Raw genomic sequence first — 26,706 nt, 5'->3', positions numbered from 1 at the left:
GCAGTAGGTAGAAATTTTCCCAGATTTGACATCAACGATACAAGTCCATTGTTAATGGAGGAACTCTGAGACCCTATCAAAAACAGTGGTAGATTCTTTTCTGATCCCAGTACTTCTGTGTTCATTCATATATTTAGCCAGCATGAGACATATTATTGAACTCATTAGTTTCATGATCTAATCAGTTCTGCTAACTAGTCAGGACAACAACTTGTTTGGTGGGTTAGTAGAATTCAGAGAAAAAAAATAAAAAGGGCTGTACTTTGTTTTTGTTTTCCTTTTAGTATGGACCTTATGTGCTGGACAGACATTGAACAGTTCCGAAGAACAGTTTATGGAGACCGAAAGCAAAGGGAAGCAAAATCTATATATATTAAAAACAAATACCTTAATAAAAAATATTTCTTTGGCCCCCAAAGTCCAGCCTCTCTATATCAGCAGGAGCAGGTATCAATATATAACATATTTTCTTTGTTGAAGTATGAAAACCAGTAATTTTTTAAATTTAAATTCAATTAGTTAACATATAGTATATTATTAGTTTCAGAGGTAGAGTTCAGTGATTCATCAGTTTTATATGATACCTAGTGCTCATTACATCACATGCCGTCCTTAATGTCCATCACCCAGTTACCCCATCCCCCTACTCACCCTCCCCTCCAGCAACGCTTAGTTTGTTTCCTATGATTAAGAGTCCCTTATGGTTTGTCTCACTCTCTGATTTTGTCTTGTTTTATTTTTCCCTCCCTTCCCCTATGACCTCTGTTTTGTTTCTTAAATTCCACATATAACTGAGATCATATGATACTTGTCTTTCTCTGATTGAGTTATTTCGCTTAACTTAATACCCTCTAGTTCCATCCATGTCATTGCAAATGGCAAGATTTCTTTTTTAAATATTTTATTTATTTATTTGACAGAGAGAGACACAGCGAGAGAGGGAACACAAGCAGGGGGAGTGGGAGAGGGAGAAAGAGGCTTCCCGCATAGTAGGGAGCCCGATACGGAGCTCAATCCCAGGACCCTGGGACCATGACCTGAGCCGAAGGCGGACGCTTAATGACTGAACCACCCAGGTGCCCCAAGATTTCATTTTTTGATGGCTGAGTAGTATTCCACTGTGTGTATATATATATATATACACACCACATCTTCTTTATCCATTCATCTGTTGATGGACACCTGGGCTCTTTCCATAGTTTAGCTATTGTGGACATTGCTGCTATAAACATTGGGGTGCAGGTGCCCCTTCGGATCACTACATTTGTACCTTTGGGGTAAATACCCAGTAGTACAATTGCTGGGTCATAGGGTAACTCTATTTTCAACTTTTTGAGGAACCTCCATACTGTTTTCCAGAGTGGCTGCACCAGCTTGCATTCCCACCAACAGTGTAAGAGGGTTCCCCTTTCTCTGCATCCTCGCCAACATCTGTTGTTTCCTCACTTGTTAATTTTAGCCATTCTGACTGGTGTGAGGTCATTGTGGTTGAAAACCAGTAATTTATTTATTTTTGCCAACAACCTGAAAGTCATCTTTTTTGTCTTTTGCTTTCATGATTTATATGTTAGACATTTTGGATATCTTACTTTTTAAGCTATTTTTAAGTATCTACAAATTAAATGCCTTTAAAATTCACTCAAGTATACTATAAAACTATGTTATTTTTAGAAGTAGTTTATAGAATAAAAGTAGCTTTTATTCTTCCAGTCATCCATTCATTCAGCAAATGAATGTGATAGATGGTGTCATTATTTATTATATTATTACTGTCTATATGTCATTATTATACTATGTGGTGTTATTATTTAAGGCAAAAAGGTCAGATTGGAATTCAGCAGTGCGACTGAGTGTTCAAGTAACAATTTTATCATGAAATATGGCTCAATTTTTATGCTTTTGAAATATAAAGAATTAGGTGTTATAACTAATTTGAAGTTTGCTAGTACCACATTACTACCTGGAGATCAAATGTATAGTGTTTGATATCTTTATTTTGGTAGTTTAAAAGGATGCATATCCTAATGGTGTACATTTATAAAATACAAATTTCAGATTAATGCTGAATTCAGTAAATTAAAGAAAAATTCAGAAGTGTTAAGTAGGGTACACCAAATTAAAAAGCTAGATCTTCCGGGTGTAAAATAAGCAAAAGTTTTTGGGAATAAGAAGGAGAAGAAATTCTGAATTTAAGCAACCTTGACAAAATGCCTTGCCATCACATCAGTTCCCTGGGATACAAATCTGGGCTGTATTAGCAAAAGTGTTGGGTATCTCAATAAGCACAACTATGAAATAAACACATGGAGGGCATTTGTTTTCTCTTTGGCTTGTGCTACATTATATGAGGTTTCGTGGTATCTGCTGCTACTGTGTGAGCCTTCTATACTAGAACATGCTGAGAAGTTCAAATTCAGTGGAAAAAGTTACCCATTGCTATCATAGCAAATGATTGTGTTTACTCCAGAAGAGTTTCCCCAATGGCCTTTCTTCCTCATCTTTGGCTTTACTTTTATTTTTTGTTTACTTATTTTATACTTAAGCACATCCACATCACATTATGTTCCATTTAGATCTTGCTAGTTCTAATTTCAGTTGGGTGGCTAAGTTTGCTGTTTGATTAGCAAGACAGTCTTTTCTCTTTTTCTTCTTTCTTCCTTTTATGTATAAAAATCAGTATTATTAAAGGATGGGTAAGAGCGTTTCTCTTGTTTTTATGCAAAACAATTATTTTATTAGTAGGATTTGATTGATTTTATTATTCAAAGGGGAACTAAGAAGAAGCTAATTTTTCCAGTGAGGGGTCCAGAGGTTTTGAAAGGTGTATACACAGAAACAGGTAGAAAACAGAATGATTTATAGCAGGAAATAGCCATTCATAGCTTGTTGAAGCTGATACTTAAACAGAAGGAAGATCTGGGTCACAAAGAAACTGTGTTTTGTAAAAGGTGTCACCTGTTCAGGTCAGAGACTATTCTCTGTATAACCTGATCTCTCTCTACTTCTGCTGCTTCTGTTTTCTTTTTCTTTTTTTTTTTAAAGATTTTATTTATTCTTCGAGACACAGAGATACAGAGAGAGAGAGAGAGAGAGAGAGAGAGAGAGAGCATGAGCAGGGGGAGAGGCAGAGGGAGGAGCAGGCTCCCTGCTGAGCCAGGAGCCGGACATGGGGCTCGGTCCCAGGACCCTGGGATCATGACCCAAGCTGAAGGCATATGCTTAACCATCTGAGCCACCCAGGTGCCCCTGCTTTTGTTTTCTTCTGTGAAGTTGTTGGGGCAGCCCGGCATTGCTAGCACCACCCTCATCCTGCCAAGTTCAACCCAACATTTGTTTGTGCCTATTTAAAATTTCTGGGTCAATGCCCTCTCCTAAATAATTCATGTCCCATTTTCCCCATACACAAAAGAAAATGCTTTCTCCAACTAGTCAATTTGACCAGAATCACAGATTCATAGAATATTAGACCTGGAAGAGCACTTAGAGAACTCATAGACTAATAATTACCCCCATTTCACAGTTGAAGATGCTGAGGCCATGGAGAGAAAAATGGCATTGCTTGTGGTCACACGGGATAAAAATCCCACTCCTGTGTTCTCTGACCTATATCATGAGCAAAATCATACATCTAGAACAACCATCACATAAACCACAATTATCTGTTTGATGTTGGGGGAGTTATGTGTCTTTACTATCCACGGTATAGCCAGGAGATATCTTTCAGAAAATGACAGTTGTGCTACCTAGCGTGTGCTCGGCAAATGGTTTGGGGGTGAATGGATAAATTAATGACTATTAGTGTTTCTTCACTAAAACAGAAGTTTGCAGTTTTTCTGTTTCCTTTGTATTTTCTTAGATAATGAATTTAAGTGGTGGCTGGGGAAAGATGCTCCATGAGCAGCTTGATGCACCTGTTCTGCTTGAAGTTCAGAAGCATGTCCTCAATAAGCTAGAAAACATGTGGTTGCCATTGTTTCTTGCAAGTGAACAGTTTGCAGCACGTCAAAAGATAAAGGTATATCAGTTGGTGTAATCTTTGGATAGTAATCGGCAGTACCTCTTAAAATATCAAATGTGTCTACCCGTTGACCTAGCTGTTGTACTTCTATGGCACAGTGGTTAAGAGCATGGAGTTAGCCTTCCCAAGGTTTTGCCTCAACCCTGCCCTGTGTTAACTGTACAACTTTAAGGTTTTTTGTTGTTTTTCTTTAAGTAAATTTTTATTTATTTATTTATTTTAACTTTAAGTAATCTCTACATCCAAAATGGGTCTTGAACTCATGACCCCAAGATCAAGAGTCTCATACTCTTCTTGACTGAGCCAGCCAGGCGCCCCTACAACTTTTAAGTTTTATAACCTTTGTTTCCTCATTTGAAAAATAACTGGGGTTAATAAGAGTAATTGCTTCATAAGATACTTGTGAAGATGAAATGAAAGAATGTATGTGTAGTTTCTTAGCGTGGTACCTGGCACACAGCAAACACTCAAATATTACTTATTAATCTAGTTGTTATTTTTTATATTGTTATTAAGTCCTCATATAAATGGGCAAGGATGTACAAGGGGGAATAGTTAAATGCTTTATGATAATTCTGTACTATGAATATTTCCATATAAAATGGGGTTATAAAATGAGATTAAAATATAAAAATGAGGTTTCCACATGTACTGATATGAAAGATATTATTTCTTGAGTGAAACAAGCAGGATGCAGAACAGTATATAGAAGAGAATCTCATTACATGTTCTTATCCATATTAAATGGGGTTATAAAATGAGATTAAAATATAAGATTTCCACATGTACTGATACAAAAGATATTATTTCTTGAGTGAAACAAGCAGGATGTGGAACAGTATATAAAAGAGAATCTCATTACATGTTCTTATATCTCTATTTATGTATTTCTTTTTCCATCTATCTATCTATATTTGTGTTTATGAAAAAAGTCTAAAAGAATCTGCCTCCTGGGGAGTAAGGATTTTTACTTTTTACTTTGTGAAATGAGGTGTTCTTTTGTTTTTGTTTGTTTTTTGCTTTGTTTGTACTTTATAAAAAGCATGTGTTACTTTGATAATTTAAAATGTCATTGTCACACCAAAAAAAAGGCAAACCTGATCTTTACAAAAATAGCATAAAGGGACAGAAGGTGTAATTTTGGACTTTAGTATGCAAAACACATGCCATTAGTGTTCATCAGGAAAAATCTAAAAGAACTGCCCTCTATATTGAATTTATCAAATACTTTGAGCCTTACTTATGTGGAAATATCCATAGTCTTACGAGCACCTTAAGTTATGGAAAACACAATACAGCTGGGAAAATAGAATTTATAGTATGAAGAAGTGCTCACTTGTTTCAGGCAAAAAGTCCTGGAAATAAGCTTTGAGACAACTCAAATTTCCTCATGTCCTTTCTTTAGGCTTTGGCTTACTAATATTATTTACCATGTTTTCTCACTATGTTGACCACAATAACTTTATTGTAACTTATAACCATTTCCTGATTTACTTAGCATTCTTTGGGTGGCCAATAACATAAACTGATTCTGGCAACCTTAAGCCAAAGGCAAAAGAGAAAGGAGAGAATTTATTATAAAATGGTGCTAGAACATCTCACACACTGAGGGGAAGAGTAGACACCCAAGCTTTAGAAAGGCTAGGGGCTGGGACAGCCCTGGAAACCCAGCAGAAGTTCCTGGATCTTTTCTCCAGCTGTGGCTATCAAAGAGCAGCAGCTGTCATCCAATACTAGTCTCTCTAGGTCAATGCCTGGATCTATCTGATGTGGACAGGGAGGTGGATTCATATAGCACAGATTTGGCAGGAGTGGTTCCCAAGGGAAACTGTTGTGAATAGGCAATAACCTCAAGAAATATCTACTATATTTCCTCCCTGCATTGAATAACTTCTGTGCTCTTCTAAAATTAGTTGTGGCTAGAAAATAGCACAAAAATCTGGGAACTCCTAATTGTCTCTCCAGCTTCAATTTCCATGGGACCCAAAGTGAACTATTATCCACATTTGGGGCAACACGCTTGGGTATTATTAGCTTCATTTTGCAGATGGGGAAACTGTTCAGAGAATTTGAGTGACTTGCTCAGGTACATAGGTAGGGCTTCCATTTCTAAGTCTGATCCTTTTTCTCCTAAACTGCATTATCTCTTATCCATGCTGACCTTTACTTCATTTTTAAAAGCTATTAAATTAGGGGCACCTGGGTGGTGCAGTCGGTTGAGCGGCCAGCTGTTGGTTTTGGCTCAGGTTGTGGTCTCAGGATGGTGGGATTGAGCCCCATGTCGGGCTCTGTGGTCAACACGGAGTCTGCTTGGGATTTTCTCTCTCTCTCTCCCTCTGCCCCTTACCGCACTTGTGCTCTCCCTCTCTCTCTAAAATAAGTAAATATTTTTAAAAAATAAAATAAAAGCTATTAAATTAGTAAATGATGTCAAAAAATGTAGACATTCTGAATAACTGGGATAAAATAATTGGTTTTGCTTTTAGGTACAGATGAGAGACATAGCTGAAGATCTCTTGTTACAGAAGCGTGAAAGGAAAATCGGGGTCTGGAAGGCAAGTAGTGTTTGCTATATTCTTCCTCTTGCAACTTCCACTCTGTCAAAATATTACTTTTTTCCACCCCTACTTGTTCAAAAACCCTCATTGTAGACACTGCATTCTAAGCCACCAACTCTGTTTAATTGGCTGATGGAATCTGGGGGAGAGTGTGATTCTGCCAGAGCCCTCTTCTTAAAGCCCTCTCGACCTGCTAAACCCTAGAAGTGTGCTTTAAATATTAGACTTTAAATATGCATTTTTGTTTATTTTGCCTGTGATGGATTTATTGAGACAAGCTGTTCATTTCAGCATATGGTAATTTATTCATTACTGAGAGTGGATTGCACAAAAAGAATAAGTATGCAACAGAATGAACAAGTTAAATGATATTGCATTATCCTCTGTTGAGGATTACATTTTGGCTTTAAGAGAATTAAAAACTATCATTCTGGCAATTATTTAAACCACTATAATAGGATACTTTACTAGAAAATGCCTATTTTGCTTCTTAACAAGCATGATAAACACAGTCTTCTTTCTGAGCCTACAAATTTATATGTATTCATCCTTCTACAGGTCTTGCTGGAATGTCAGACTAGTCCCGGGTGACCCTCTACATACATAAAATTTTATTTGACTATTAGAGGATTATATGTATCTGTTAGGATGCTCTTTTTCTGTATTTTCCTCTTGAAAGAAAATAAACCATTCTATGTTTGTCTTTTGCTATATTTTTTTTGTTGAAATGCTAAGGAGGATGGGTTTATATTTCATATTATTGTGCATTGTATGTTATGTTACTTTCTGTTTAAATTACTACGTTTTAGTATCTTAAGAAGCAGGTCTTAAAACATTATTTGCTGAGTGGGTTTTAAATAAACATCCCAGTCCAATACATAATTGTTCCTATTTATAGGGCTGTAATTTTAATATGGAACATATGGTGGGGTCTTAACTTTTTGACCAGAGAACATGACATGGGCCTCACTAAAACAGTGTTAGCCATCTAATCACTTTATCTGGGTTAAGGCACTGCTATTCACCTAGACTGCCTGGTGTTGGCTTCCCTTTTCAGTTTCCAATTCAGATGTCATCCTCAAGGCCCTTCAGCAAAGCTTTTACTCCTCCAGGCAGAATGAGTTACTCCTTTTGTGTTCCCATAGTGCTTTTTACCTAACTCTCTCAAACACTTATGCTGATAGTCGCATATGATTTGTTTCAAGAAATTTATTTTATGCATTGTCAGTCATGGATGTTTATCACGTGTTTTGACTGATTGTTACTATAATCCCCAAATTCATTTAAAACATTGCCTTTGGAATGGTGCTTCTTTGCATGATTGTAGACTAAACTCAGATTTGGGGAACTTCAATAAAATTTATCCAGTAAAAAATTTTCTATTCAGTAAATTCAGTAAAATCTAGGTCTTATGTTTTTTAACCTGAGAGGCTAAAGAGGGATGGATATATGATCTAAAATGGTCAAAATTCAGAAAGTAGACATCTTGTATTTCAAAACTGTGAAGATACAAACTAAGTAATACTGTAAGCATTACTAAAATACCATGGGTCCTTCTGGCTTTTTTGTTATGTAAAGTAAATCCTCAGTCAGTTTATTATTAAAAATAATGTATTAATTATTTTTCTTCTTGTTAGGAAGTATTAATAACAATTTTTATTAAAATAATATAAAGATGTCTCACCTGAAAACATGATATTTTTTCTAGTTAGAAGCTCCACAGCAAATTTTCTGTTTAAATTAACAGGGTTAATTGGTAATATTTTTTAAGATTTTGAAAAAATATCTTAAATGTCCTAGTGTTCTTACTTTTTAAAAGGCAGGAGAGTTATATTTAATATATAACATGATACATACATAATATATGTAGTTATAAAATACATAATAATGATATAACAATATATAATCATAACATTATGGTTACATTTTTCTGTTTAAGTACAGAACTCACGCAGTGCACTAAAATGTAGTTTTTCACCATAGTCCCAAACTGTAATGATTCTTAACATTCTTAAACAATGTAGTTATATGTTCTGAATCATCCAATCATTTCTCTTTCTCTCTACCTCTTAAAAAAAATGATGCCATAAAAATATAAAGGAAACAAAAGAGAACAGAGAGGTAAAAGTTGCCAAATTCTGTTGTGTCCATGCCATAAATTTCAGCAGCCCAAAGTAAAGGAGGTTGAAGTTGGTAATTTTTAGCCTAATAAATAACTTTATTATTACTTTAGAACAAAGCTAATTTTCTGTATTCTCTGCTTTGGACAGCCTGTGGAGAGTAAGTGGATATCTTCATCTTGTGAAATCATTGCATTTCGTAAAACATTATTGAATCCAATTACTGCAAGACAATTTCAACGGTTTGTGGCTTTAAAAGGAGATTTATTGGAAAATGGTGTACTCTTTTGGCAAGAAGTACAAAAATATAAGGTATTATATTGGAAGTTGGAAAAAAAAACCCTTTTTTGTGGAGGAAATGCATTAACACATCAGATTCTGAACTGTAACTTTATAGACAAGATTTGTATAAGATATCCCAATTTTGTCATCTTCAGACCAATATGTAAATATTGAGGTGTTCATTGTTCTAAGTTAGATACATTTCTCATGTAGTGAAGAGTAAGAGTGAGCCCTGAAATGATAGAATTGGATTTTTCAACGTATTCACATATACTCTGATTTAATGAGAACCTTCCTGAAAAGAGTTTTAATTACATTTTTGCATATCACTCCTCTATAAATGTACCATACACATTTTTTCCTGAAGACATCCATATTCAATACTTTAACCAAGACCTCTTTACCAGAATTCCTCCCAACTGTATTGCCAGCAATAGTAATCAAAGATAGAGGATTATAGAAAATAAACCAAGAGAGATGAGAGGAGCTTTTCTATTAGAATGGCCAAATTTTTAACAAAACAAATAAGTGAAAGAACAAGTGGTTAGGAGCAAAGGCAGTTTTAGGTTTAAGTGTTTATTGAAACCATATTTCATCTTTGCGTTGGAGAAAGGAAAGGACTTTCTAGGTATTATAATCTAGACTTGAATATGGGAGTGTTGTCTAGAAATACCCAAGAGTAGGCATCCAGACTCTGCTTCAGTTCTCCCACAGGGAGCAGATTCATTTCTGGGCAAGCAGCCTATTTTATCCCATTATAAAGGTAGAGAATCAGAATAAAACTGGAATTTAAGAGGCTAATACTTTCAATTCACCTATAATCTAAGTATGAATTATGCAATACTAATACTCTGCAGCATTTATATTCTATATAGTTAGTAATTGCTCAATAAAATCTATTTCCAAACTTTCTCCAACTTACCATGAAGCTGTTTTCTACCTTTTCTGTTATGAACAATTTTTGTACTATTCTCACCTTAGAAATTTTCTCAGAAAAAATTTTTTGAGATAAAATTTTTCAAAATCTGTCACAAGGTAAGCAATATTAAAATATTTTTTTAAGAATTAGGAAGGAGGTGGAGTCTGTTTTCCAGAATAGGCAGTTATTATGAGTGGGCAGAATTATTTTTAAGCTAGTATGAATATGAGTAAGCCCAACCCTACTAGGACAGGAGGTAATGCAATAAACCTTGCACAAAAAGCATTTAAAAAAAACCCACTCCTTCAAAGTCAACCCTTAGCTGTGTGACTGTTTCTCCTTCAAGGCTGCCCTTGGTCTTCATTTAAATATCTTGTCTGTGGCATAGAATGGAAGACATATAATTCTAGGTAACTAGTTAAAATCATGCTATAGGAGGTAATTTGTTCATTCTAATGTGCCAGCCATTATGCTAGATCATAGGAATAAAAACGTGAATACAACACATTGCCCGCCTTCAAGGAGGGAGACACCCATGAAAACAAATATCATGACATAGTATTGATTATGATCCATGTTCTAACTAGGTATAATTTTGGCACTGAGGAGGGAATGATGCAGAGAGGGTTGTAGGTCAGGGAAATCTCAGCAGAGATAACATTTAACTGGGTCTTGAGAGAGTTTGCTAGGTGGAAAGCATTCCACCTGGTATGGCGAAATCTTACTGAGCTCACTTTTATATGGCTTACTCTTATTAAATGTTTACTATCTGCCAGATATTGTCTTAATTCTTTTCATGTAACAGTGAATTTATTCTTCAGAAGAATCCTATTGGGTCAAAGCTGTTATTCTTGCCATTTTACAGATGAAGAAGCTAAGGCACAGAAGGGTTAAGAAACTCCTAACATCATGTAGATAATTAAGTGGTAGAGCTGGAATTTGAACCAAGGCATTCTGTTGCTAAAGCTCATGCCCTTAACCACTAAGTTATGTTCACCCCCCCCCACCCCCCAGCAGTGATTGTGGTAATATGCTTAGAAATTGAGATCTGGGTTCTTCCCAAATTTTCACAATCACAATCTTGAATTGTGAAAATTTGGGAAGAACCCAGATGTTCAACAACAGGACATTACTTACTTAATTATTACACATCTATAGAATTGAATACTCTGCAACCATTAGAAATCATGCTGCAGGAGAATAATCAATGATAGAAAAAGATATTCATCTTATTGATTTTTTAGAAACCTAGCTACTAGAAAACAGTATAATTTAATCTAATGTGTGCATGTATATGTGTGTGTATGTGTGTGTGTGTGTGTGTGTGTGTGTGTGTATGTGTCCATAGAAAAAAGACTGGAAGGATATATTCATCCAGCAAGTACTTATTGAGCACTTACCAAGAGCCATGCTAAATCCTGAGGATACGATCATGATCAGAATAGTCTTCCCTCCTAGAGCTTACAGTGTCATGGGAGGGACAGACAAGCAATAGACACGGTCATTAAGACTGTGATTAGAGCTGTGGTGATGGAAGCACAGGGCACAATGGAATTACCTACTAAGATGGACATCTCTCCTGAACTGAGAGAGTCATCGAAAGCCTTCTAGAGGAAAGTCTTTTTAAACTGAGACCTTAATGATAGGTGCTCTTGCTTCTCCTCCAGGAAGATTGAGCCTTTAAAGGGCAGGTACTGTCATGGGACTCAGCTGGTATATAGCAAGCACCCAATACAAATTTGTTAAATGAGTCAAAGTAGACATTGACGTTGTTCCTTTGCCTAGGAGTAGAAGCACTCAAGATTAAGTGAAACGTGTTTATGTAAGGTATATGCATCAAAGTGTTAGGTTCCTCAAACCCAAGAGAAATAGAAGATATGATTTTTTTTAAGATAGCCTTCACATGTTCTAGTGCCCTCTTGACCTGAAGTTAAAGAGTATATATTACTGAAAGACATGTTGGCACAATTCTATAAAGTATTCTAGGAATGCATTAATCATATATTGTTCTATCTTTTCTCCTTTTTCAGGACTTGTGCCATTCTCATTGTGATCAGTCCATCATTCACAAGAAGATCATGACTATTATCAACTGCTTTATTAATTCTAGTATTCCACCAGCTTTACAAATTGACATTCCAATAGAGCAAGCCCAGAAGATTATTGAACAAAGGAAGGAGTTGGGACCATATGTGTTTAGAGAGGCACAGGTAAGAGATCAGGGCATGCAGCTAAGGGTATTTTATTATTTATTTTATTTTATTTTATTTTATTTTATTTTATTTTATTTAGCAGCTAAGCATATTTTAAAATAGATGAACAATCTAGATATTCTTTTAAGTGTTTGCATTATTCATATTTGACAAGGTTCCAACCTTCCTAATACTGAGATTTATTCTATTAACAAATTTTTCTGGGGTGCCTGGGTGGCTCAGTTGGTTAAGTGTTGGGCTCTGGATTTGGGCTCAGATTATGATCTCAAGGTCCTGGGATTGAGCCCTGCGTTAACTCTGTTTCAGACTCTGCGCTCAGCAGGAAGTCTGCTTGAGATTCATTCTTTCTGTCTGCCCCCCCACTCTCTCTCTCTCTAAAATGGATAGATAAATCTTTTACATTTTTTGCATATTCCACAGATCATAAAAAACTAGTAACTTATTATTTTGTTGATAATATATAGCAAATACAATTACTTAAATACTATCCTTGGCTCTCCATGATTATCATTTTTGTTTCTAACTTATAAAACTCCAGCCAATTCCTCCTTCCTTTCCCACCATTCCTATTTCCTTTAGAAAATCTGCTACTGCAAATATGTGGTAAAATATGTGTGTCCCAAGATTTGTGTATTTTTAAAGATTGGAATATTCACATAGCTCATAAAGTAAGTGAGAGGAGATTTAAGTACACAAGCTCATGAAAGGAAAACCATGCCTGTTAACCTGCTCAAATTACTTCTTTTTAAGATAAATAATAGAAAACAGCGATTTGATGAACATAATTTATTTGCATTTTTAAAAGCCTTTTAGTGATGTTGTTCCTGAAAAATGATTAAGAAAAATAAATTATAATGAGGGTAATAGGGAAGGCCATGTCATGATTTAAGTGATATGAAACAGAGATTTAGGATATGATTGCCTTTGAGCATGGAAAAAAAGGCCATTATTCCTTAACATTCATTTGTGAGCCAGCTGTGTTCTAAGTCCTCTAAGGAACTGAAAATGGACTCACAATCCAAATTGTGCATTAAAAGAAGTGAAAATATAGAGGAACAGTTGAGGATGTGCTAGAGAGAAATAGGGAAAACAACAGTATCTGTTAGTGAAAAGATTTTAGAGATCACTTAGCTTAGCCTAGGTCTCTGAATAATCAGACCAGGCCTTGCCCATCTAGATCAAAGACCTTGAGTCTGCAAGTGCATGTCTGGAGCTGCTTGTATTTTTTGGTTCCGCCATACTATCTAGGGATTGAAGCCAGTGAACTCTATTGGAGTCCTCTAGTTTGTGCCCTCTACTTGATTTCCTAAAATGGAGTCCTAGACATGTCTTAAATATGGACTTCGGAGCATCAGAAAATAAGAGAATGTTTATATAGAGTCCTCACCCCACCAAACTGATGATTCTTCCTGCGTTTCCTAAGGAAGTTCAGAGAATAGCATCACCTTCTACCCAGGTGTGCAAGCCAGAGATCTGGTTACTATCTTTATGTCTTTCTTCTCCTTTATTCCCTTAACCTCATGTCTGCAGTCCCTAAAATTTATCCACTGGTCTCCTTGTTATCTGTCATCCTATCTACTTTTCTCTGACTCTGTGCCATTACCTCAGTTCACATCTGCAATACTTCACATTAATTGCCAAACGTGCCTCTGAGCTCTCAAAACCATTTAACTCACTGCAGACAGAGCCATCTTTTTCAAAATGTCTATCTGATCATGTCGCTTCTCTGCTTTCAATTTCAGTTATTCCCCACTGTCCTCAGAATGAAGACCATACTCATTTATCTCTCTTAGGCATATCTCTTACCATTCCCTGCTACCCATCCCCCAGTTTTACTGACATATCTGTACTTCCACAAACAAGCCTTACTCTCTTCCCTCCTGAGTTTTTTGCGTTATCATCTACTCTCCCTTGTGCTTCTGTAACATCCTGTATACGTCTATGTTTATCACACAAAACTGAAAATGCCTATTTTCATGCTAGCTTTCCCACTAGACTGTAAGGTGTTTGAGGGCAGGGAATGTTTGTTATTTACCCTTGTGGCCCAAATGCCTGGCACAGAATAGGCATTTTTGAACACATTTTTGAACACATAGATGACTGACACGAGAAGTGATTATTTGTGACAGAAACGAGTAAGATCAAATTGGAAATGAAAGCAAACTTGAGTGAAAGGGCTGCATAGTAGATAAAAAAGCCTGTTGCCTGTTCTAGTATTGTTATCAGTATAGCCTCTGCCTGTTCCGCACTTGCACCCCTAATAGCTTTAAAGTTTTCTTCACTCAGCCAAATTTTCACTGGCCCTTTTTACTCATACTAAAGCCATTGCCCATCTCCTGCCAGTGAGCAAAGTAGCTCTATAATTATTAAAACATTTTCTTACCCACAGTTTGATTTCTTTTAAGGTTCTGGAGGCACGGGGTAATTTTCATGACCAGCACATATGTTATTAACCTAAAATCTTAATTGCAACTTGTAGGAATAGAGCAGTTTTATATCTCCTATTGAAAAATTGTGTTCTACTTGGGTGACTTTTACTGGAAGCCTTTCTAGATTGAAATAACTATTTGAGAGCTAGGAATGACTCAGGTTTTGGAGAGATAACTGAGGTATAGGGTCAATAGTTGGTAAATAGAGGAGGAAAGGGGGAGTATTTAAGTTTAAGAAGTTCATATAAAAACTACCATGATCCCTTGACATTGGAGCAAGGGCTTACTTAAATAAAGACATGGCAGGTAAATGTAAATGAAGTTTTTTAAAAAGCCTGCCGTTCATCAAATAAAGAATCTCTAGCCTTTTTGTTCAAAATGCCAAGAAGCTACAGAATTCAATGATAAAACTGTATTTTTTTAATTTAAATTCAATTAGCTAACATATAGTACATCATTGGTTTCTGGTGTAGTGTTCAATGATTCATTAGTTGCGTATAAACTGTATTTTAAAACGAATAACTTTAGAATTACTAATAATATCCATATACAGAAAAGAGGAATAGTGAAGTATACCAACCAATTGAGGACTCTGTTGATCACTTCAGCACTTGCTTTTTAAAAAATTCCTCTATTCCCCTGAAGAGTTGGCTTGGAGCCTAATGGGATGGTTCATTTTTCTCCAGGGCATTAGGTAAAGGTCATTCCTAGCAACAAGATGTTGGGCTTGATCTGATGTGGCAAGTCCTACCTTCTTGGAAGTAATGTATACCTCTGGAACTAATGGAAATACTTGGCATGGGAATTTGAGCAACAATTCTTATCTCTATAAATATCACAATTAATCACTTAACGTAGAGTGTCCTCATAGAAAGCATTTGTCCAGGATACCACCCTGCTTCTTAAACATTACTTTTCTTGCTCTCACATAAAAGAGATTATATCATTTAAAAGTTACTCAAGATTTATTCTTAGATCTGCAGCTTTGTTTAAAAGCTTTTCCAGAGGTATTTCCTTTCTCTAAAAGAAAGAAAAGGGGGGCAGAGAGGAGTTTCTCTTGATGGACTGAATATTTGGAATACTTGTATAAAACAGCAGAGTGTGTGGCAGATCAACTAGTGTATGTTTTAAAAGAAAACATAAATTTCTTATTTAAAAAGACCTAATGGATTCTTTATTAATACAATCAATTGGTTAGGGAAACATAAAGAATAAAGTAACTTTTAAGTGTATTTAAAAAAAAAAAAGACTTCTCATTGGTAGTAAAATACACTGATCATAAGCATGTGCTGAGCTAAACTATACCAAGATGTCTGGAGACAATAAGTTGGAGGAAACATGCTGTATATTAAAGATAGAATAGTTAATCCATTATTATGGTGAATTAGAGTTTAAATCAGTACATTTGTATGAAATTGTAACCTGAGACATTGTTTTTTATACAGATGACAATTTTTGGGGTTCTATTTAAATTTTGGCCTCAATTTTGTGAGTTTAGGAAGAATTTAACTGATGAAAAAATTATGAGTGTTTTAGAGAGAAGACAAGAATATAATAAGCAGAAAAAAAAATTGGCAGTCATAGAAGACGAAAAATTTGCAAAGGTAAGACAAAACTCATTTTGAGTTGAATCATACTTTTATTTTTTATTTATTTTTTTCTTATGGTTTGAATCACACTTTTAAAAGGTATGTGATGTGTGTGAATTTAGAGAAGAATTTGGGCCAGAGAAAAAATACAGAGACATTATAGAACACAGATTTTAGTGGCTTTAATCCTTTAGTTAGAGGTTTCAGACTTCATTTTGAATTTCTTAAAATTCATCTCAAATGTCACCTCTTCCCTGTGGAAGCTTCCTTGACCTTAATAGGCAACATAAGCAGCTCACATCCACTGTAGTAACATTCCTCACTCTCTTGGAGAATGCTTTCTATAGCCTCATAAATAAGTTTTTGCATCTGTCATCCTCACTGGACTGAGATTCCCAAGGATAGTATCTGTCTTGTGCATCTGTGTATCATAGCACATAGACCAGTGTCCAGCATATGCTCAATTATTAATCACTGTTTACTGAGTAAATCAGGAATAAAAAAAATGAATGAATGAAAAGATGTCATGTACTCATGGGAAAGCATTTTCAGTATTACAATTACAGAATAATACATGACTGTGAAATTTATAAATATGAATCATAAATTACCCAACTTGCCTATTTGTCCATTTATTCATCCATTCATCTGTCTATCCCTATATTTATCTATTTTCTTTGAATTGAAAAAGGGTAACTGCATCTAACTAATTTATTTGTTTATAGGCTTATGCTTATTCTATTTTTTAAAAGAAATTTAAGTTACTGAAAGATGCAAAAGTAATATAATGAATGCTCATATATACACAGGTCAAAATAAACACTGCTAACATTTTGCCTCTTTTTTTCCCCCCTCCTTAAAATATTGTATAAAGAGTAAATACTGCAGAAAGAGCAAACTCTCTTAATCCCAGCTCTGAGTTCTGTTACCCTCCCCATTCCCAAGAGCAACCACTAAGCGTGGGATATATTCTTCCAGATCTCTTTAAAGATAGTGTTTTATACATGTATGTATACAATTTTGTAAATAATATAGAGGACTATGGAGGTTCTCAAAAAACTGCCAAACTTCTCCAAAGCTGCAGAAGCAGCTTTCTCTGTTTTGATGTTTGTATGGTGTATCTTTTTCTATTCCTTTACTACCTATACCATTATATTTCAATTAAACAGCGTATAATTGGGTCACGGTGGTTTTTTAAAAAAAAATCTATTCTGCCAATCTCTGTCTTTTAATTGGTGTATTTAGTCTCTTTATCTTTAGTATAGTTTTTTATATGTTAGTTAAGTCTGCCATTTTATTTCTTGTTTTGATTGTTCCTCCTGTTTTTCATTTTATTCTGTTTCCTTTGTCGGCACTCCTGTGGATTACTTGCCTATTTCTTAGAATTTTATTTGGGTGTGTCTTTGTTAGATATTTTAGTGGTTGCTTTAGATATTACATTATAGATACATGACTTTCACCAGTCTATTAGTGTTGACATTTTACCAGTTTGAGTAGTCTAGAAACTGCTCTCCCCTATAGGGAAAAGAAAGAGTTTCCTAATTTATGTTTGAGGGTTGAAGCAAAAATTATAAAATGTTGGAGTTTTCATTTTCTGTTTTATTCTTTTGACGGCTTTATATGGATATCATCTGCCATTTTCTGCTCATTTTGAAATGTCTTATATTTTCCTCAACCACCTCACCCTTTATAGGGATGTGGTCCTCAATATATGTTGAGGATATATTTAAAATAAGTATAAACAGGTGAGGGGAAGGTGAGGGGGAAAAAGTCTTTTTCCCCTCACCTGTTTATACTTATTTTAAACTCCAACATTTTATAATTTTTGCTTCAACCCCAAACATAAATTAGGAAACTCAAGGAGAGTGGAAAAATCTATTCTATTAAGCCATATTTTTGCTCTTTCAATTTTTCTTCCTTCCTGATGTTCCAAGATTTATTATTTTATTCTTTCTTTTCCCTGTACGTAAAGTATTGTTTCTCACTTACTGCTTTCAAGACTTTTTCTTTGTCTTTAGTTTTCAGAATTTGATTATGATATGTCTTTCAGGATTTGATTATGATATGTCTTATGTGGATTTCTTTGGATTTCTTTTGACTGAGGATTACTCAGGTTCTTGAGTCTATAGGTTTATGTCTTTTGCTAAGTTTTTTGGGGGGATTTATATACATATTATATATGTGTATGCATATGTATGTATATATAAACTTTTTGATCCATATATCTGATTTGTATACATATTATGTATCATTTATATACATATATATGAATCAGAAAGAAAGTATATATAAATAACAGGTGTATAAATCCTCTATCTATTTAATCAAATTTCTTCTCCATTGAGTACCTTATAGCTTCACTTTTGAGAGATTTTTGTCTTTTTCTTCAGTCTTATTTTAAGTCCAGTAAACTATCGTTTTTCATTTCCTTTTTATATTTTTGGTCTATTTCTGGCCTGAGTTTCTGCATTTATGATTTGGAATATTATTTAATATATGCAAATATTTGTATACGAATATTTAGTTAATTTATTTTATAGTTCTCCTCTGACTCATGACTGGATTTCTTGGACACTACTGTCAGCAACTAAATTGTGTACACAGCGTCATTTATGATAGTAAAAAATTTTAATGACTTAAGTTTCTAATAGCAGGCATTGATTAAATTTTCTATGGTACATACCTTTACCAGACTATTATTCACCTGTTGAAGTGATGATATAGTTTATTTTTTTTATCATTGAGGATTTGCATGCATAGGACAGTTCATCATTGGAAATGATGATGTATTCATTTCATCATCCAAATACTCGTGTGTTATACTATATGTTGTATGGTAGTCATACTGGTGATTGATAAAAAAACCCTCCCCTTTACATTTCCATTCTACTTTTTTTTTTCCCATTCTACTTTTATTCACATAGAAACGTTTTCACAACATTTAACATGAAAAGGATATTTCAAAAGAGCATATATAGTGTGATTCCATTTTGTGAAACTTATGTAATAAAATATAAATATTAAAATTATAGATTATATCTATGTCTTTTTCTGGTGAGAATTTTGGATGGATGTTTATGAAACTGTTTACAATGGTTTTTCTTAGATGCCAGAATTTTGGGAGTGATTTTTATGCTCTTCATAATTTATTATTTATTATAAAATATTTTTACATTACTATGAAAGAAAATTAAAGAGTTCATAAGTTATGTCACATTAGTAATATAGATTTGATGAAACCACAGGTGTGGTACTCACCACAAAACATGTTTTCATTTAATATTGTGACCCTTTTACTGTAAATTTATACTAATACAGTTTTACCCATTTTTTGGAATAACTTAATTTAAAATAATTACAGGATGGACTCAAACAATATGCAAGTTCTTCAGGATCTGCTATCAGAACAGTTACTGTAGCCACTGACCCAGTTTTAGGCATACAAGCGTACGGTCGACAGGTGAGCAGTTAACGGTGTCACAGACACTGCTTCTTCTACAGCAGAATGCAGTCACTCGGTTATTTTACAATAGTCGAGGTGTGCTTGTTGGAAAACAAAGGTAAAATTATGCTGGAAGACATTGGAAGGGAATTTCCTTGAGCCTTCAGAGAACATCAAAATTTCAGCTGATCTTGGATAATATAATCAACAAAAATACTTTTTGATACCTATGAAGAATATTTAAGAGGCAGCCGTTGAAATGACTATCTTATTGGAAAAGAGAATAAGGCAGATAGAAAACAAGATGGAATATATTTGGTTGATATATTCTTGGGTTAAAAAAAGAAAGAAAAACGTCAACTCTCCATCGCAATTTTTTACTCCTTTGAAGTGGTCATAAAATTGGCCAGTACATGACCATCAACAACACATGTTAATGCATTCACAGTTTTTATGTTTATATTTACATGTATAACTTGTATATCCCATGAAATTTCATAAGTTTATGTCCATTTTTAATGACTTGTATCAAAGTGTTTGTGTCTTAAGATAACACTAGCTCAAGAAACAATCTTTTTCGCATTTAGGAATGTCAAACAAATTCAGCCACTCAGCTAAGATAGAACTGATAGACTGTAAAACTGTTATTGAGAGAAGGGAAATGTCCAATTTTGTGACACCATATTTTGAAAAAGGTAATAGCTAAACATGTGTGGTATGTAATAATGCCATTTGGAAGAACATTCATTAGCAAATAACTAGCATTAAATTTCAGAAACACGGTGTAAAAATAAAGGGGGAAATGTGGAATTCGAGATAGCAGGCTTCTAATGTTCACTGTCATTTACAAGTCAGTATTACCTGGAAGCCTGAAAAAAAAAAATCACGGAATTTGCTTTGAGCCTGTTAAAAGGAGAAAGGGAGAGAAAAGAGGATGATGATGATGGTGGTGATCTCTTGTCATATATCTCAAGAGTTTTATAAGAAACTAAAAAGCTTTTGGAAACCAAAGGCATTCCATAAATGTAAATTATTATTGTTGTTGCTATTGAAGGAATACATGTGAATTATTCCAGCAATTGGTAGAGTTATAATAATACACTCCACATTTTGCAAGTGTGGATGCTCTGTATATGCATTTGTTTCAGATAGATTTTGCACATTTAAGAATTGCAGTTAATCCAAATGCAAAATACCCCCCCAAACTTGGATCTCTCTTAAGCCTCTAAATTCATAATCAAATTAAATATATAGGTGCCTGCATAGCTGTCAAGAAATCTATAAAGCCTTTGCAACATTGATTCATTGAGAAATAGTTATAACACATATAATTACAGCACATCATTGAAGAGTTATATTCAATGATCTGTTATTGAAGTTTGTTATACTTCAATAGAAGGTTTAAATGAAGAGACTTATGTAAGTCATCTTACCTTCAGTTTATTTCCTGGGGCAAACATTTCCAAAATTAAGTTTGAAAATTGTCTTTCTAGCCAACCTGGTGCTACTCCAAGTACATAGAAGCCTTAGAACAGGAAAGGGTTCTTCTTAAAATTCAAGAAGAGCTGGAAAAAAAGTTATTTACAGGTAATTTTTGCTTTCTGCCTACAGGATTGCTTTGTTACCTTCTACCATGGATTAATTGTAGAGGACTTTGCTGATGATAACTTCGCTGTTTTCCTTCTTTCTCTTATTTTTGTGCAGCTACACCATCTTTTACAAATTTTAAGTCTGCTTCAGCCATGTCTTTGAAAAAGACCATATCTTCCCACAGCATCCAGAGTGAGTTTTCAGTGATAGTCTACCTGCAGTTCTTCCCTGTTAGAATTCAGCCTGCCACGAGGCCATCAGCATAGAGACAACAAGAAGGGATGAAGACTGCTTTCCTCCTAACTGCTCTGACCCACAACTTTGGAGAATTTCAGTACATGTGTGTGCGTGTGTGTGTGTGTGTGTGTGCGTGTGTGCGTGTGTGCATGTATGTGTGTGTTTGTGTGTTCTGTTTTCCTTTCTGTTTTTTCTCCTGTGCTGAGAACCTAACTCTCCATCCCATTTTTAGAATGATAGTACTCATGTGGGTATATAACCCGCTGCTGCTAGATGCAAGGTAAGTCACAGACTGAAAGTTGTTCAGTACCATCCATGTCCCTCTGACACACACACTCGTGCACACACAGCTGCACACACGCACACACACAAAACATACAGGCACCACACACACACACACACCACTAACAAATTGATAGGTAAGAGTGAGCACCTTGCCTCCCTTCTAAGTGGCACAGTCCCCTGAAAAGGAATGCTTCCAGGGAATGATCACTTATTGCTTCTATTTACTCCTTATCTTTTCTTTTCTTCCACAAAGAACAACAGAATAGGGTCTAGCTCAGTTTCCCGAGTTTTTCCAAGTTCCATCTCCCCAAGTTGGGAATACAAGAAGAAACTGAAAATAAAGAACTGAAAATCAAGCCAAGTCCTTCTCTCCTACAGATACTGATACGATTATACAGTTTTAATTTGACTGGCTGCTAAGGTAAAGGCTTCAATGCCTTTACAAAGTAGTATAGTAAAACATGTGGTATATGTGTGACCCAGGGAGCCAGTATTTGAAGAACCCAGTAAAGGTCCCGTTTCTCCGATCTTCTATCTTACTGCTTAGCTTTTTGTGAATTTTGGTTTTTTGGTTCTTGGGAGGGTTTGATGAGCAGGCCTTCATGTTCTTAGCCTGTTCATCTTTTTTCTCTCTTGGTTTATCCTAGCCACTGTACCCTTCTGCAAGTTCCCCAACCCCTTAGGCCACCCTCACGGGGCCTCAACCTGGAGGGTTTGCTGATATATCCGTTCATTCTTTTTTTGATCCTTATTACAACTTTTTGTTAAGTCTTTTGTTTCTTTTCGATTTAGATTTTCCATAACTGCTTCTGTTTTCAGCCATTTATTTTTCTCTTGCAGGAATTCCTTAAACCAAATTTAACTGATATGGAAGCTCAAGTGATTTTTTTTGATGGCCTGCATTAGAGCAAGCTTACCATCTAAATAAAGTTTGGCATGTTGTACTCTCATAGTTTTAAAATGATAGCTATTCTGTATACATGACATACAAGACCATAAAATTTTTTAAAAACTTATTTAGAATAAAATGACTTCTGTCTAGGTTAGAAGAATGAAAATGGTTTGCTAATCACAGAACATCAGAAAGTACCGTGTTATGCTCCTCAGGTAATCTTTCAGTAAATATTCTTGGAGCATTTACTCTATTTCGTTAGCAGATATAATCAGCAGGGGGTTAGGGGCAAATACTCCTAGCAGTACATTGACCCAAAACAAAGAGAAGTGACTTCGAACCCCATCCCTTTCCCCAGCTCTGAAGGAACTGAATATTAAAGCAGTGGTCCTCAAATGCAGACTTTAGTGTGTGTAAGAGTTACTTACCAGCAGGGCAGATTTCTGGGCTCGCTCTCCAAGAGTCTGATTCAATAGCTCTTGGGCAAAACCCATGAATCTCCCTCTTTAACAGATGTCCTAGGTGATTCTGATAGAGCAGCTCCAAGGATCATTCTTTGCAGTGAACTGTGAGGGTAAACGAGAAGAGCTTGAAAAGGTAAAGGACCCCTTATTTACTGGGGTTACATGTGTATCACAGAGAGCCCAAACACACACCCTCTTCTCCTCTTTCCCAGAGAGAAAGGAGAAAGTGTCAGAAATGATGCGGAAGAATGAACTTCACCAGCTCTAGGCCTCGGGACGCGACACTCTAAAGACTGTGACCTGGATTACCGGCTGGGAAGCAATGGACTTCCTCTCTCTCAGAACCCCAGAGAGTATTTTCAAAGTAGAAATTGCTATTCCTGATTCTCTAAAGAGTTTTAAAGAAACATCTTAAAGGGGGGAGGCATCAGGAGGCACACTTCAGATAGAAATTTTCTTCTAAAGCAGTGGTTTGGACACTTGTTACAGCTTTGAAGCCCTGTGGTTTCCTCGGCTTCCGCTCCGCTCCACACCCTGGGGTGGCCGTGAAGCTTGTAACATTTCTATGCTTTGCACTAGATCTTTGTTTCTTTCTTTTCTTTTTTTCCCTTTCCTTTCCTTTCCTTTCTTCCTTCTTTCCTTCCTCCCTCCCTCCCTCCCTCCCTCCCTTCCTTTTTTTTTTCTTTTTTCTTTTTGGTATTCCACTCTTTTTCTGCCTTCCTTTGGTTTTAATTGAACATTTTATAAGATTCCATTTTCTCTCCTCTCTTAACACGTCAATTATACTTCTTTTTTTAAAGAAGTTGCCCCAGAGTTTGCAGTATACATTTACAACTAATAAAAGCCTGCTTTCAAGTACTACCGTACCACTTCGTGGGTGGTGCAGGTGCCTTATATCAGAGCATGTGCTCTTGCTCCCTCCTTTCCCTTATCACTTTGCTCTCAGTTCATTTCACTTGTCCCTAAGCTATAATCACCGAATACATTCTTACTATTATTATTTTAAACTGTTTTCTGTTAGGTCAATTAAGAATAAGAAAAATAAAACATTATTTCCCCTTTATTTATTCCTTCTCTAATGTTCTTCCCATCTTTATGTAGATCCAAGTTTCTGACCTATTATCATTTTCCTTCTCTCTGAAGAACTTCTTTCATCATTTCTTGTAAGGCAGGTTTGCTGGAGACAAATTCCCTCAATTTTTGTGTGCCTTATAAAGTCTTTATTTCTCCTTCACTTTTGAAGGGTAATTTCACCGTATACAGAATTCTAGGTTAGTAGTTTTATTCTTTCAACACTTCATATATTTCACTCCACTCTCCCCTGGCTTGCATGTTTTCAGAAGAGAAACCAAATTGAATTCTTATCTTGTTCCCCTGGCTTTTTTCAAGATTCTCTTTCTGACTTTGTGCAATTCAAATATAGTATGTCTTAGGTGTAGATTTTATGGTACATATCCTGCTTATGTACTCTGAGTTTCCTAGATCAGTGGTTTGGTGTCTGTCATTAATTTTGGAAAATTTGCAGTCATTATGACTTCAAATATTGCTTCTGTTCCTTATCTTTCTTCTCCTGGTATTTCCACTACGCACATGTAGCAGCTCTTGTAAGTGTCCCACAGTTCTTGGATATTCTGTTATTTTCCACTTTTTTTTTTCCCCTCGTTGCATTTCAGTTTTGGAATTTTCTATTGACCTTTCTTCAGGCTCACTGATTCTTTTCGTAGCTACGTCTAGTCTGTTGGGAAGCCCATCAAAGGCATTCTTCATTTACATTACAATGTTTTTAGTTTCTAGTATTTCATTTAGATTTTGTCTTAGAACTTCCATCTCTCTGCTTATGTGACCCATCTGCTCCGACATCCACTTTTTTAGTAGATCTCTTAGCATATTAATCATTTTACATTTCTGGTCTGATAATTCCAAAATCTCTGCCATATCTGAGTCTGGTTCAGAGGCTTGCTTTATCTTTTCAGACTGTTTTTTTTGTTTGTTTGTTTCCTTGTCTTTTAGCATGCTTTGTAATATTTTATAGAAGACAAGACATGATCAAAGGAACTGAGGTTATACGTTTGTCTGGCTAGGCATTAGGCTGTATTTACTATTTGCTGTGGCTGCGGGGTTCCAGGCTGAAATTTCCCATATGTCCTTGTTTTTGTCTCCTCTTCTTGTTTTGGGTTTTCCTGGAGACTCCTCAACAGGTCCTGAGGGTTGCAGTTCTTTTAGCTGCAATCACGGTTATTACACCAGAACCCTGTTGATGTGGTAAAGTGTAGGAGGAGGGGAAGTGTTTTACATTCTGATGGTTATATGTCAGTCTTCTGGTGAGACTGAGTTCAGTATTTCCCTTCGCCTAGGTCATTTAGGCTTTAGTAAAACCCCAGTCCATTAAGCTCTGGTAAAATAGTTTCCCTTGAGGGCAGGCCTTGTTAGGAAGAGAACTCTGGATGTATTCCAAAATGTTTTCTTTACCACTCCCCCGACCAGAAGCAGAGGAGATTTTTTCTCTGGTCTTTACAGTGAAAACCTGGTGGAGCTACTGGAAGTAAAACCCAAGAATGTGGACTCCCCCCCGCCCCCCAAAGACAGGGCCCCTCTCAAGCTGGTCTGCCCTGAGCCTGGAGCAAGTCACCGATTACAACAAAGAATTTCTCCCAAAATTAACTCCAGCTGCCAGCTTCTGCTCCTGGTAAGCTCTGATTCTCTGTATCTGCCTGTCTTTCTATCCAGCTTTAAGGGCAGTGGTTTGCCCTCTTACCACAGTTCTTTGAAGGATCCAAAGAGACTTGTTGATTTTCGGTTTGTTCAGCTTTTTTCTTGTTGAGGACGGTAGTGATGACTTCTAAGCTCTTTAACATGTTGGATAGGACCCTCAAGTTTGACACCAGTATTTCAAAGTATTCTGTAGTCCGTTTTATTTTTAAGATAAAGTTAAGAAAAGTTAAATTATTTACGTTTGTATTGTGTTATACATATATATATTAAATTGATGGCAATTTTTATATTATAAATATTTACATGTTCGTTTTGGCCTACTCTCAAAGCATCCTCCAGCATGGGCTAGTCTCAACTTTTTAGCACTAGAGACAATTTCCTTATATTAGCATGCTCAGGAAGTATCTTCCGACTGTGCTTCTACTGATTCTTCTTAACATCTCTTCATTCATCTCCTCCTTCTCCCAAGCCTATTGGATGACTGCCTTGTTCCAGATTCTTATCACCTTGAATCTGAGTCCTAATTAGTATCTCTGTCTTCTGCCTGACCATCCTCCAACTGTGCTCAGTGATTTTTTTATAAAATCATACCTTCTTATGACATTACTTTGCCTAAATCCTTCGTTAAGATGGTCAGTGGGACGCCTGGGTGGTTTAGTCGGTTAAGTGTCTGATTCTTGATTTGGGCTCAGGTCATGATTTCCTCATGCTCGGTGGGGAGTCTGCTTGGGACTCTCTCCGTTTCCCTCTGCCCCTCCTCTCTCTCTAATAAATAAATAAATAAATAAATAAATAAATAAATAAATAAATAAATCTTTAAAAAAATGATTGGTAAACCTGTTATTGATAGAAGTTCTCTTTTTTTTTAAAGATTTTATTTATTTATTTGACAGAGAGAGACAAAGCGAGAGAAGGAACACAAGCAGGGGGAGAGGGAGAAGCAGGCTTCTTGCTGA

The 26,706-nt window shown here is 35.7% G+C and overlaps 1 protein-coding gene across 10 annotated transcripts in view; it reads left to right on the top strand.

Annotated features, from left to right (window-relative positions):
* RGS22 (regulator of G protein signaling 22) overlaps window positions 1–26,495 on the top strand; it is a 118,771-nt gene extending 92,276 nt beyond the window's left edge. For 4 of the 10 annotated variants that reach the window (XM_027579561.2, XM_027579577.2, XM_027579552.2 and 1 more), the window contains 9 exons: window positions 285–447; window positions 3,857–4,015; window positions 6,505–6,573; window positions 8,847–9,008; window positions 11,928–12,107; window positions 15,985–16,143; window positions 19,490–19,588; window positions 21,064–21,157; window positions 21,275–22,085. In XM_027579561.2, coding sequence (XP_027435362.2) covers window positions 285–447; window positions 3,857–4,015; window positions 6,505–6,573; window positions 8,847–9,008; window positions 11,928–12,107; window positions 15,985–16,143; window positions 19,490–19,588; window positions 21,064–21,157; window positions 21,275–21,426 — 1,237 coding nt within the window. In that variant the 3' untranslated portion in view covers window positions 21,427–22,085. Of the gene's footprint in view, window positions 1–284; window positions 448–3,856; window positions 4,016–6,504; window positions 6,574–8,846; window positions 9,009–11,927; window positions 12,108–15,984; window positions 16,144–19,489; window positions 19,589–21,063; window positions 21,158–21,274; window positions 22,086–22,522; window positions 23,201–23,250; window positions 23,676–25,555 lie in introns of those variants that run through there. The other 6 variants (XR_003517448.2, XM_027579540.2, XM_027579571.2 and 3 more) reach the window with 6 other exon arrangements.
* Window positions 26,496–26,706: the final 211 nt, after the last annotated feature.

The sequence above is a fragment of the Zalophus californianus genome, chromosome 4, assembly GCF_009762305.2.
Source record: "Zalophus californianus isolate mZalCal1 chromosome 4, mZalCal1.pri.v2, whole genome shotgun sequence".
Classification (NCBI taxonomy): Eukaryota; Metazoa; Chordata; class Mammalia; order Carnivora; family Otariidae; genus Zalophus; species Zalophus californianus.
Note: the sequence above shows the minus strand (reverse complement) of the source record. Positions and strands in the feature narration are given on the sequence as shown.